We start from the raw sequence: 12,305 nt of genomic DNA on the forward strand, positions 1-12,305 counted from the left end.
TGTGGAATGGCAAGATCATGGAATAAATGGACTTAAAGGAGAATCAGTTAGTTCAATGTCAGACCACTTGTGAAGGAAAATGCACATACGTGATATGTTCCTGGCAAGTGTCTCAGGGGAGACAGGCCATTCCCCCACATGGGAGGTCGAACCTAACCCCTGGAATCAACCGTCATCTTTTCACAGCTTTGTCACTGCATGCTCTCTTAGAATGATGGATGTGATTAGAAGGTTAATGACCAGTTAAGGAAGCCTTATAATTTTATTCACTAACTAGAAGAGATGCAACATAGGATCATTGAAAGGCCACAAAACAAAGCCATGTAAACTTACTGAAAGTCTCCAAATGGTCTTCTTGCTTCACAGTATTTAATGTATTCAGACGCATTTTAGTGTTTAAATAGGCTGTTGCTGTACTGTTTTTATTAAATGAAACTGAAGATTCCACTCTAAACCACATGAAAATTTTAAGGAAAATGGATTGCTTTTGTATATACTAAAGTTTTATTAAGACCTAATGATGGCTGGGTGTGGTGGCTCACACCTGTAATTCCAGCACTTTGGGAGGCCAAGGTGGGAGGATTGCTTGGGTCCAGGAGTTCAAGAGCAGCCTGGTCAACATAGTGAGACTCCATCTCTAAAATATATATATATATATATGATATATATATTTGGTATATGGATAGGTAGATATTTGGTGTATATATATATATATATATATATATATATATATATATACATACACACACACACACATTTGGTATACCTGTATATATATATATATATATATACAGGTATACCAAAACTAGCTGGCACATGATGGCATGTGCCTGTGGTCCCAGCTACATGGGATGCTGAGGGAGGAGGATTACTTAAGCCCAGGAGGTTGAAGCTGCAGTGAGCTGAGACCGCACCACTGCTCACCAGTTTAGATGACAGAGGGAGACTGCCTTCAAAAACAAGCAAAAGACCTAATGATAATGCTTAATATCCTTTCTCTGTTAAATAATTTTTACATGTCTCCCAACTTTACAGCATTTTTCCACCTAAAAGAATACTGTAAAACTTCATAAAGGGCATAAAGTAACATCTCTCTTAAAAAAATATATAACTGGAAATGATGATTACTTTTAGTGCTTTACTATATCCTATGACCAAACAAAGCTATAGTAGATATTTTGCCACTTTTTAGAACCAGTTCATAAAATTGATCTTGAAACGTTATTTAGTTTTGAATTTGGTAAGTTTCAATAATATGTGCAGATTTCCTTCACAGCTTTCAAGTGGAGTGTTAAGACATTTAGCAATAACGATAAGATTTTGAACATCTTTCTTCAAGTGTTTTGGAAAAATATCTGTGAGCTAATTTCGTTTACATTTTAATGCTAACATATTTCTAAAACAATTACCACCCATTAAGTAATATAAAATATACTTATAACAAATGAGATACCTTTAAACTACATTCTTTAACTATGATCCTAATATTATTTGTGATTGTCATTTAATAATTTAATGTCCTATAGGATGTCCCTAAACAATCTCTAGAACTTAACTTGGATATATATATGTTTTGAGTCTTTTGACTAAGACATTATATACAAAAATTTAGTTCAGATTTTTATGAGCCTTTTTACCTATAATCAAAACTCATGAACTCTAAAACATTTTAAGCCAGAAGTCTTTCTTTATGATTGTTTCTGTGTATTTGCATTCTGCCTTTTATGAAATAATACCACAAACACAAAGGGAATCTATATTTAACGTGAGATATTTTTATGCACATCTTAGTGAAGATGTGTTACATATTCCACTACAACCAACTTCTTAGAAGTGGTCTAAATTTTTTGTTTTTTCCAGTGGTTTTAAAACATTATTTATAGATTAAAGCTATTTGTGCTGGTTTTAGATAAGTATTTTTATTGTAATGGTATTTAATAGCATCATAAAGAGCATTAAATTCATAGCTCTGGGCCAGCTAATATTCTGTGCATTACATAGAAGTTATAACTCTCACCACATGCCTTCCCACTATTTCCATCAACAGCTAAATTTATAAATCAGTGTAATCTAGCATAGACAAAATGTAAAAGAATGTCTGTATCCTAATATTGGAAATCAGATTAATACAAATGCAAATTTAACCGGTAAATATATTTTAAATATATATCTTGCAGGGAGGAAAACAAGGTAAAGCCAATAACTGTGAATGGAGAATGGTTGAAGTGTTGCTTCTTGAAATTGTTTTATTCTGCTAGTCCATGATTATAGAACATATATATGCAGCTTGACTACAAAGTTCATATCTTCATTTACATATGATGACCTAAAAAATTGCATTTCTTAATTTTCTTGATTTCTTTTTTTTGTATTAGTGAAGGTATTATATTCACAGAAAAGAAGAGAAGAACATTTGTTTAAGGGGAAATAATGTAAGATAAATCTTTGAGACGGTCTTGCTCTGTTGCCTAGGCTGGAGTAGAGTGGCTCGATCATGGCTCGCTGCAGCCTCAATCTCACAGGCTCAAGTGACCCTCCTGTCTCTGCCTCCCAACTAGCTGGCTCTACAGATGTGCATCACCATACCCAGTTAATTTTTTTCTTTGTAGAGATGAGGTCTCACTTTCTTTCCTGGGCTGGCCTTAAACTCCTTGGCTCAAGCAATCCCCCTGCCTTAGCCTCCCAAAGTGCTGGGATTATAGGCATCAGCCACCATGGTTGGCCTAGATAAATCGTTATTATATTTTGCCTTTCAAGAGAAAAACTAAAAGAAATAGAAACAGATTTTTTTTGTGTTTGCCTGAGTTTATTTCACAGGTGGAAATCAAAGATGGTCTTAATGTATTTTTCCAGGATGGGGAGACATTGACTAAATTATATTTTAAAATATCAGCAAAGCCTGAAATAAAGTTTATTCCAATGTTGCAATTCTATATCAGTGTTAAAGAATATATAATCCTGTCCAACAACCCTCAAGTGTTTGATGTCATAGCACTCCCTATTCCTAGTCATCTTTTTAATGTGTCCAAGACACTCAGAACTTACATTTTGGAGACAACAAGAATAGATTGGTTTAGAATATGCCAAGCTGCTGTTGCATTCCTAGTCATTTAAACACTTTGCCTTTGAGGTTGTTATTTTTATGTAATTTTAACAGCATAGTTTGCATATGGTCATCGTGTATAAATTAGGAAATGCTAATAAGTACAATAAAAATAATTCATGTGCTCTAAAATCTCATTACCTTGAGAAGCCACTGTTAACTATTCAGTATATATCCCTCCAGATGGTGACATTAATCATATAAATAAACATTGTTAACAGAAGTAGATCATCCTAACATACTCTTTTCTTACTTGCTTTTCTACTCAACAATACATTGTGCATATTCTCCGTCAGTAAATGTACTGCTGGGCCATCATTTTTCTGGCTGCTGAATAGTCCATTAAATGCATATATAATAACTTAGTCAACTGTTCTCAGTTGCTGAGGCATTTAGGTTATTTCCTTTTTTTATTTTAAATGAAATAATTTTTCATTTTATTTTAAAATGAAAATTAGCGGTCCCTTTTACCTCTGTGTTCACACATGTATCCAATGTTTTCTTCAAGTAAGTTCCTAGGAGTGGGCATTTGAATCATGTTACAAATTGTGTTGCAGAAATCTATACTCATTTGGAACTACTTTAGAAGCACCTGGTTTTACAGAATGTGAATTTCTGAGGACCAGACAGCATCTGGCCTCATTCTGACCTAAAATGTATTGAAATAGTATTCACCTGTACAGTGAGGCTAGCTCTCTTCTTGGAGTCACTGTTGAAATTAATGGGCCACCTAGTATCTCCTTGGGCTGGCATTAACTGCATGTTGCCTATGAAACCATGTCAGCAGCTGTCAGTGAAATGGTCCAACCCTTCACTTCCTGGCTGCCCACTGAGCATACTTCAGTCATTTTCCTCAGTTTACTTTTGCTCTTTTCAGTGCACACCTTTTGTTCTCCCTACGCATATTCTATTCTTCCTGCATGTTTATACGCTTGTATGCCTTCACATATTTTGTAAAAATAAGAGTAAATGGATGTCTTCATATTTTAAAATTTTCAACAATATAATTTTTTCTTAACCATTTGCACCTATTCTGCTAAGAAGTATCAAGGCAAAGAGGAAAACTCAGATGTTCCTCGTAGGAAACGTAAAGTTTTGCATCTCGTTTCCCAGTGGATTGCTCTGTACAAAGACTGGTTACATGAAGATGAACATTCGAAAATGTTTTTAAAGGTAATCCAACATTTCCAGATATTCTTTGATGCCAAATAACTGATTTTATTTTTAGTTATGCATTTTAAAAATCTCATTTGTAGATAACAGTCATTCAGCTTTCTTGTGATAGTCAAGTTGTGATTCAGAGAATATATAAGTTTATTTTGACTTCTGAAGCTTGATATTCTCTATCTAAAAGTCATGGAAATTTTGATTGCTAGTGAAATAATTAAGGAAGGTAAACCAAAACATTCAAAATTTGATATAGCTTAATATGTTGATATTCATTATAAGTTTAAAGTAACCAGTCCTCTATATATAATATTTGCATAAAACATTATTTATCATTTAAAAACTATATTGACAATATATGTTCTATGAAACATTTGTCAGACATGGTATACTTTGAGAATTTTAAGCAATAATTTGTAACATAGATATAATCTAGTTTTACATTTAGAGTGAGACAAACTGATTTATTTTTTCTAATTAATAGGCTTCAATATCTTTTCAACACAGATGATTATCTGGAGAGATGATTAATAAGACAGTTGGATTCCTTTGGCCACCAAAATCATATTAAGTCTGCAGGTTAGGACAGACTTAATATGATTAATACAATGGAATTCTAGCAAGGAAGAGTTCTAGTTCAGAGTAGGCAACTGCCTAAATAGACTCAGCCTTTCATGAAGGAAACCACTTTGAATTCAACATTCAGTTGTCATTTAGGCATCCAGTTAAAAACGAGTCTAACCAACTCTTTAAACTCATGTTGTTTTCAAAGCAACTGCTTAATTTAATTCAATTGACTTTTTTCTCCCAAATGATTATGTGGAATTGTGTGTGTGTTTGTGTGTGTGTGTGTGAGTGTTTGTGTGTGTTGAGACAGGGTCTTGCTCTGCTACCCAGGCTGCAGTGCAGTGATGCAGTCATAGTTCACTGCAACCTCAAACTCTTGAGCTTGAGAGATCCTTGCACCTCAGCCTCCCGACTATCTGGGACTAAAGGCATGCACTACCACACTCAGCTAATTTTTTCTTTTTAGTAGAGATGGAGTCTTGCTTTGTTGCCCAGGCTGGTCTCGTACTCAGCTCAAGCAATCCTCCCAACTCAGCCTCCCAAAGTGTTGGGATTACAGCCTGAGCCACCACACCCAACCTATATTATTACTATTATTTATTTTTTATTTTTTTTGAGACGGAGTCTCTGTCGCCTAGGCTGGAGTGCAGTGGCGCAATCTCGGCTCACTGCAAGCTCCGCCTACCAGGTTCACGCCATTCTCCTGCCTCAGCCTCTCGAGTAGCTGGGACTACAGGCGCCCGCCACTGCACGTGGCTAATTTTTTTTTTTTTTTTTTGTATTTTTAGTAGACACGGGGTTTTACCCTGTTAGACATGATGGTCTCGATCTCCTGAACTCATGATCTGCCTGCCTGAACTCATGATCTGCCTGTTGGGATTACAGGCGTGAGCCACCGCACCCGGCCTATTATTTTTTAAGATATAGAATGGGCTGGAAATCTCTAGTAGCCAGCCAGCCAGGGATCTCTAGAATTCTCTTTCCAGAATTTCCACCTATGGCCCTGAAAGCAGATAAGAGAGTCATGGCAGTTGAGAGAGGAGCTACGAGTTATGATCCCACTCTGGATCTCATTGGCACCTGGTGAAACCCGTACATTGTCCTGAATCCCTCCTTATTTCCTGTGTTAGGATAGCCATGGTATGAGTCTTAATCCCTACAAAATGGGCATTCAACCACTGAGCTGTCATTTGTCTTTTTTCTCCAGACCATATATAGGAATGTACTGGATGATGTTTATGAATATCCGATACTTGAAAAAGAATTGAAAGAATTTCAAAAGATACTTGGAATGCACCGTCGTCAGTAAGTATTTCATTTTCCTAATTATAGTTAATGAAAGAAAACAGCAGCAAATATGATAGAATTTGGAATGCCTTATACATAAAAGTTGATTTTGAACATCGTGACTCAGATTCATCTTGATGCCTTAGCTTTTCTAGTAGTAAATTGTATGTTTTGTTCTTATAACTCAAAATGAAAGAACACGGAATTCAGCTCACTGACTATTGTTTTAACCCTGTTTTATATAGTAAAAATAACCTGGGCCATAACAACCGGGTGCATAAAAACAATTAGTAAATTATTACTTAATTTTAAAAGTCTGTTTAACTTGTCATTTGGGGGCTTGTAACTATATGGAATAGAAAGGAAAAGTTTTATAAATAGGTCCCAGGGAGTTGTGGAACATTTTATTTTATTTTATTTTTTGAGACATAGTCTCACTCTGCTGCTCAGGCTGGAATGCAGCAGCACAATCTCGGCTCACCGCAACCTCCACCTCCTGGGTTCGAGCGATTTCTGTGCCTCAGCCTCCTAAGTAGCTGGGATTACAGATGTGCACCACCACACCTGGCTACTTTTTGTATTTTTAGTAGCCATGGGATTTAGCTATGTTGGCCAGGCTGGTCTTGAACTCCCAACCTCAGGTGATTCGCCCACCTCAGCCTCCGAAAGTGCTGGGATTACAGATGTGAGTCACCACACCCGGCCTGTGGAGCATTTTAAAAGCTCAATTTTATGGGTTCCCTGAGGTTTCTTTATCAATTTAGGAAGACTTTAAAAAGCCATTTACTCAATGACTCTTGGCGTGTCTAAGTGTCCCCTAGGTATCTGTCATTAATCTTTCAGATTGGCAACACCCAACTTTACTATTATTGATATTACCGTTAAGTCCCTTTACTAATTTTGGTAAAAGAAAACATCAAGTCATTCAGTTTTCAGATTTAGCCACAGAGTTCATCTAAAAGGAAAAATTGTCATGTGATTTACAGTGTAGTTTATATTTCGTAAACATAAAGCACATATATTGTCAAGTTGTGAAAAGCTTCTGTTAAGATTTCAACAGTCACAAATTGCACCTCTCATAGAAGATGTTAATTCAAGCCTTTCAGATTACTAATTTGTGATTTAAAGCTTGACTTAATTTTAGTAAAGGGAGACCTCATTGCAAATTAATCTGAGGTAGCAAACCATGTGTATAGTCCTTAATCATCAAAATCTTACATTGAGAGATTTAAAAGTAGAGTGCAAGTTAGCACTGTACCTTAGAGACGAATTTTGTAAATGTTGATGGTCTTCTTTTATTACAGTCTACATTATGTTATGTTTCCATAGGCTAAGAGTTATATGAAAATATGAACTAATAAATGAAATCAAAAAAAGAAAAAAGGACAACCTTGTCCTCAAAATAATTCCCCATATGGAAATTGCTCTGTGCTATGAGGCAGACCTGTTACAGCTGGGAAACTTTAATTCATGGTTTAATACATGTAAACACATTTCATCAAATACATTAATGGAAATTTAATACATTCCATTTTAAAAACCTACACAAAAATGGTAAATAATAAAGTAAAATAAGAAAATGATATTTAAAAAAGATTCTTGGTAGGCAGTGGCTCACACCTGTAATCCCAGCACTTTGGGAGTCAGAGGTGAGAGAATCACTTGTGTCCAAGAGTTTAGGAGTTTAAGACCACCCTGGGCCACATAGTGAGACCCCGCCTCTACAAAAAAGAGAAACTTAGCTGGGCATGGTGGCACATGCCTGTAGTTCCAGCTACTTGGGAGGCTGAGGCAGGAGGATCACTTGAGCCCTGGAGATCAAGGCTGCAGTGAACAGTGATCATGCCACTGCACTCTAGCCTGGGTGAGAGAGTGAGACTCTGTCTCAAAAAAAAAAAAAAAAAAAAAAAAAAGATTCTTGTCTATTTTTATAAGATTATGAAACAGCTTTAGATTCTAGAGTAAGATTCAAGCCCTAAATGTAAAACTCATGACTTTTTTTCTCTAGCCCCAGTACACAAATAGAGGAGAAAGTGTTTCTTTCTGAGAGCAAGATTGATACCTTTAATTTATAGTTCACCTAATGATATATGAAATTGGCCCCAGTACTGGCTCCTTCATAAGTGGAGGTGGCCTTCAGAGGGCACTTGAAGGTGGGCATCTGCGGAGATGATCAGAGACGGGCAGAGTGTTCCCAGTTCCACCACACAGAGACACATCCTGGAGAAGATGTGCCTTGGCTGAATGACTTAGCTATCTAAATAGCAATAATTTCACCTAAAATCTGTCACTATCACTGTATGAGAAAACTTATTTCTATGGGCTAAATATTGCAATTTTTAAAAATCTCCATTTCTGTGGACTGAGTTCCCATGGACTGAGCAGATCCAGTTCCTCCCTCACTTCTGAGCTTCACTTTCTGTGGATAGAAGGCAAAGTACATCTGTTGAATCCATAACTTCTTTACTTCCTGGCTCATTTGAAATTCAGAGCCCAATGTCAAATGTGTTGTACATAGTGAATTAATGAATACTGTGTTTTATTTTTTTTAAGGAGCAAAATCCTCTGCCTAGTGCTGGCAAATTAGTCTTCCATAACAATAACTGCATTATTCTGGGTTTGGGACAAAGACTGACTTCTTGCCATTTTTCCTTTCAGCACTGTAGATGAATATTCACCTCAAAAAAAGGTAAGCAGATGCTTCTATACCTAAAATTAGGTGATCCGGTTTGGAGAACTTGCCTTGCCTCCCTTGGCGTGTTTCATAATTAAAATGAATACTGCCTCGAGCAGAACACGACAAGGCGGGGCGCCTGGGGCTGCAGCTTTTCTGCGCTTTCCTTTAGTTATCCATGTGCTGGTGCAGATCTGATTTTAGCTGTGTATCCTTGGCTTTTTGACATTCTGCTGATTTTGTGGTGCATTTTAGAGTCTTGGGACTCCCTGCTATCCCTGGAGTGATATAAATTTGAATTTTAAAATGTTTATGTCAAAAAACAAAATCCAGGTAGGAGGAATCTTGACTCTAAGAGGAAAGAAGTCTTGTAAAGAAAATATTTGCACTTTTAATACAACCGCAAGAGAAGGTAGCAAGTGGGAATGTGTTCTCAGTCCAATTTGATGAGGGGGAAATACGGACTGAGATGTCAGGCACAAGTTTGGGAGACACAGCTATATCAGGTGGATAATCATAATGAACAGTATGCCTGTGTCCCTTAGGAAAGTCATTGTACTACAGCAGAGGTATTGAAACCATCTCAAAGTTGCTTCCGTGAAAAACATAATAGCAGAGGATCGGATTGTGATAACTTATACCTTATAGGTTAATGTTGGAATGGGGAAATGATGTTTATCTCAGGAGACTGTATGGATGTTTGTAACAGCCAGATGTGAAAAATCATGTTTCAGGGAATAAATATAGGGGCTTTTGGCCTGCTGCTGGCCTTAGCCCAGGCCCATCAGATTGCTCAGAATCTCCACCACCACTTGCGTTAGTTGAGGCGACTCCCAGTTTATTTCTCTAAGATTGGATGGGTGGATTTCATATTAAAAAAAAAATTGGCTAGCTCTTTTGGAACATGTTGTAAACAGCTATGGTTTTCCAAAGGGCAGAATGCATTCATTCATTGTTCTCTTTCTCCCATCTCACAGAATAAAGCCCTTTTCCACCAATTCAGTCTTAAGGAGAACTGGCTCCAGCATAGAGGAACTGTGACTGAAACGGAGGAAAGTGAGTATGGTTTGAAGTGAGGGTTTGGGAGTAGGTAGCAGTTAGCCACCATTTTTCTCCTACATTGGCGTATCGGCCTGACTAACCTTCATTTCCAGCTGTCACCCCTCAGATAAGCATGTTAGCATCAAATAGCATGGTTTTTCTTTTCTTTCTTTGAGCATTATGGTTTTCTTAGATCACATAATACTGTCCGAAGCACCAAGGATACTTATAATTTGGGAAGCAAGGAAAGGAGACAATGCCTGGAGCCTCCTTGCATTCTTGAGAAGAGGTAAAAATGAACAGTAAACTCAGCCTTTTCCTCCTAGAACCATCTCCTCCCTGCCTTCATCAGCCCATTGCCTATGACTAACTGGAAGGATCACCAAAGTCAATGTGCAGATTTGGGCTGAGTCAGTCCATGACTCAGTCCACAAGGAGAAACTCTTATGGAGAGAAGACTGTACAGTAGAAGCTCCTGCAAGGCCAGGCTGTGTGGGCAGTGCTGCCTATCTACTGTGTCCTTAGTCACTGCTTATTTACATGAAATAAGAAATATTAACAGTGGTTTTCTCCTTTTAGATAAAGGTTGAGTCAAGTGCAGAGCTCAAAACACAGCAAATTAAAATTTTAATGCAATTGTGACTCACAGACTCTCTTTTGACTCATCTTTCTTCATATGCTGAAATTCTGAGTGTGATCATTTAATATTTGCCCAATTTCTGGTAGTTGTAAAAGAAGTCACAAGGATGCTTATTACATTAGATAGTGTTTGCATATAATGCTGCTGATAGATGGTTCTGTTGGCTCATATTAAGTGTCATCCATACCAAGTGAAAGAGAAAATAAAATTATCTAACTTCCTAATTCATTCGTTGCTGACCTTCCTTGCCCATTTGTCTTAAAGTTTCATCGTATAGTTTTCCAAGCTGAGCCACGAAGAGGCAAAGTATTTCAAGGCCGCCAGCCTCTTTTTGTTTATCAGTTTATTTAGCAAGATGTAAACTTACCCTGCATATAGTGGTTTATAGACCAGATTTTGCCTTGCTTAAAAATTCCATCTTTCTATGGAAGGAGGAAAGCCTTTTTCTCTCTGACTAGTCTATTGGCAAAATACAAAACAACTATTTGTTACATGCTGTTGTTTTAGTGACGTACCCAACCAAACCAAATATGTCAAGTGTCTCCTGGTGGTGTGTTTACTTTTAGGTTCTATACATATAAACTCATAGTTAGACTTTTGCTTCATTTGTATTTCTATGAAAACATTCCTGGGTTTATTTTTGTGGTGCCATTTAAACTGCATATAAAATTTCTCCAGAAGCTTCACTCTCAATTTTTTTGCAACACCAAAGAGTAGAATATCTAAGTATATTATTGTCCTTCTGTCTATTTGGAAGAAGCTAGTGCCTTTTATACATTTATAGTAACTGATATAAGAGGCAATGTGTCAGTTACTTCCATTGCTATTAAAACAGCTTCTGCTATTAATATCATAAAGAAAACATTTTTCAGGACCCATTCACCCTGATAGTGATAATGTCCTAGTAATAATTATTAGCACCACAGACAATAAAAAGGAAATTAAAAAGGCTAGAAATGTGACCTCCATTTGGAAACTAAATTCATCACTACCTTGATGGGAGAAATGGAGTCACTCTTAAATGATTGAGAAAGCTGAACTCAAAAACCAAGGCAGATGACAGATTTTTAGATAAGCTTATGAGAATTCTAATAGCAAAATACGGTGTTCTTGATTGGGCCACTGAGATTGTTCTGAAATGGAGTGTAAAGGAAAAATTTATGAATTAGACACTTTAACATGCAGCTTTGGGAGATCTCAGCAACTGTCAAAGAAGGGATTTAAAAATACAGTCTGTGTACCACAGATTCCATTGTATTATGGTCAGATGGTTTCTACAATGAGTACACACTTGTGTGACTCAGGTGTCTCATTACATAATGAAAAGATCAAATACTACTTGTGCTTGTTGGCTGGCTTTATAATATCTGAGTTTCATGTGTTTGAACCACACATTTATAGACATACACTCTCAGGTGCTCCTGTACATATATAAAAAATCTAACTGTATATGTGTTATACTGAAGAGAATAGCAAGGTGGGTTGATTTAGAAAAGTTGATCAAGGTGCCTTGATTTGGAAAAGTCTATACCTCGTGACCACTGTTCTCTGTTTCCAAACAATTCTTTTCACTTGTGCAGTTTTCTGCCACGTGTATGTAACAGAGCACTCCTATGTCAGTGTGAAGGCAAAAGTTTCCAGTATAGCCCAAGAGATCCTAAAAGTCGTGGCAGAAAAGATCCAGTATGCAGAAGAGGATCTGGCTCTGGTGGCCATCACATTCTCTGGGGGTAAGTTGTTTTCTACCCTTGAATATTAATCTTTCACTGATCTCCTTCAAAAGGAGGGAGTTGGCATTTTTGTAGTGTAAAACTGCAGCTCCTCCC

General features: G+C 36.9%; 1 protein-coding gene across 2 annotated transcripts in view; it reads left to right on the plus strand.

Moving 5' to 3' along the window:
• RAPGEF5 (Rap guanine nucleotide exchange factor 5) overlaps positions 1–12,305 on the plus strand; it is a 239,561-nt gene that overhangs the window by 190,706 nt on the left and 36,550 nt on the right. For both annotated transcript variants that reach the window (XM_032759601.2, XM_032759609.2), the window contains 5 exons: positions 4,132–4,276; positions 6,045–6,142; positions 8,783–8,813; positions 9,776–9,854; positions 12,060–12,209. In XM_032759601.2, coding sequence (XP_032615492.1) covers positions 4,132–4,276; positions 6,045–6,142; positions 8,783–8,813; positions 9,776–9,854; positions 12,060–12,209 — 503 coding nt within the window. The remainder of the gene's footprint in view (positions 1–4,131; positions 4,277–6,044; positions 6,143–8,782; positions 8,814–9,775; positions 9,855–12,059; positions 12,210–12,305) is intronic.

This window comes from Hylobates moloch, unplaced genomic scaffold, assembly GCF_009828535.3.
Source record: "Hylobates moloch isolate HMO894 unplaced genomic scaffold, HMol_V3 SCAFFOLD_1, whole genome shotgun sequence".
NCBI classification, from domain to species: domain Eukaryota; kingdom Metazoa; phylum Chordata; class Mammalia; order Primates; family Hylobatidae; genus Hylobates; species Hylobates moloch.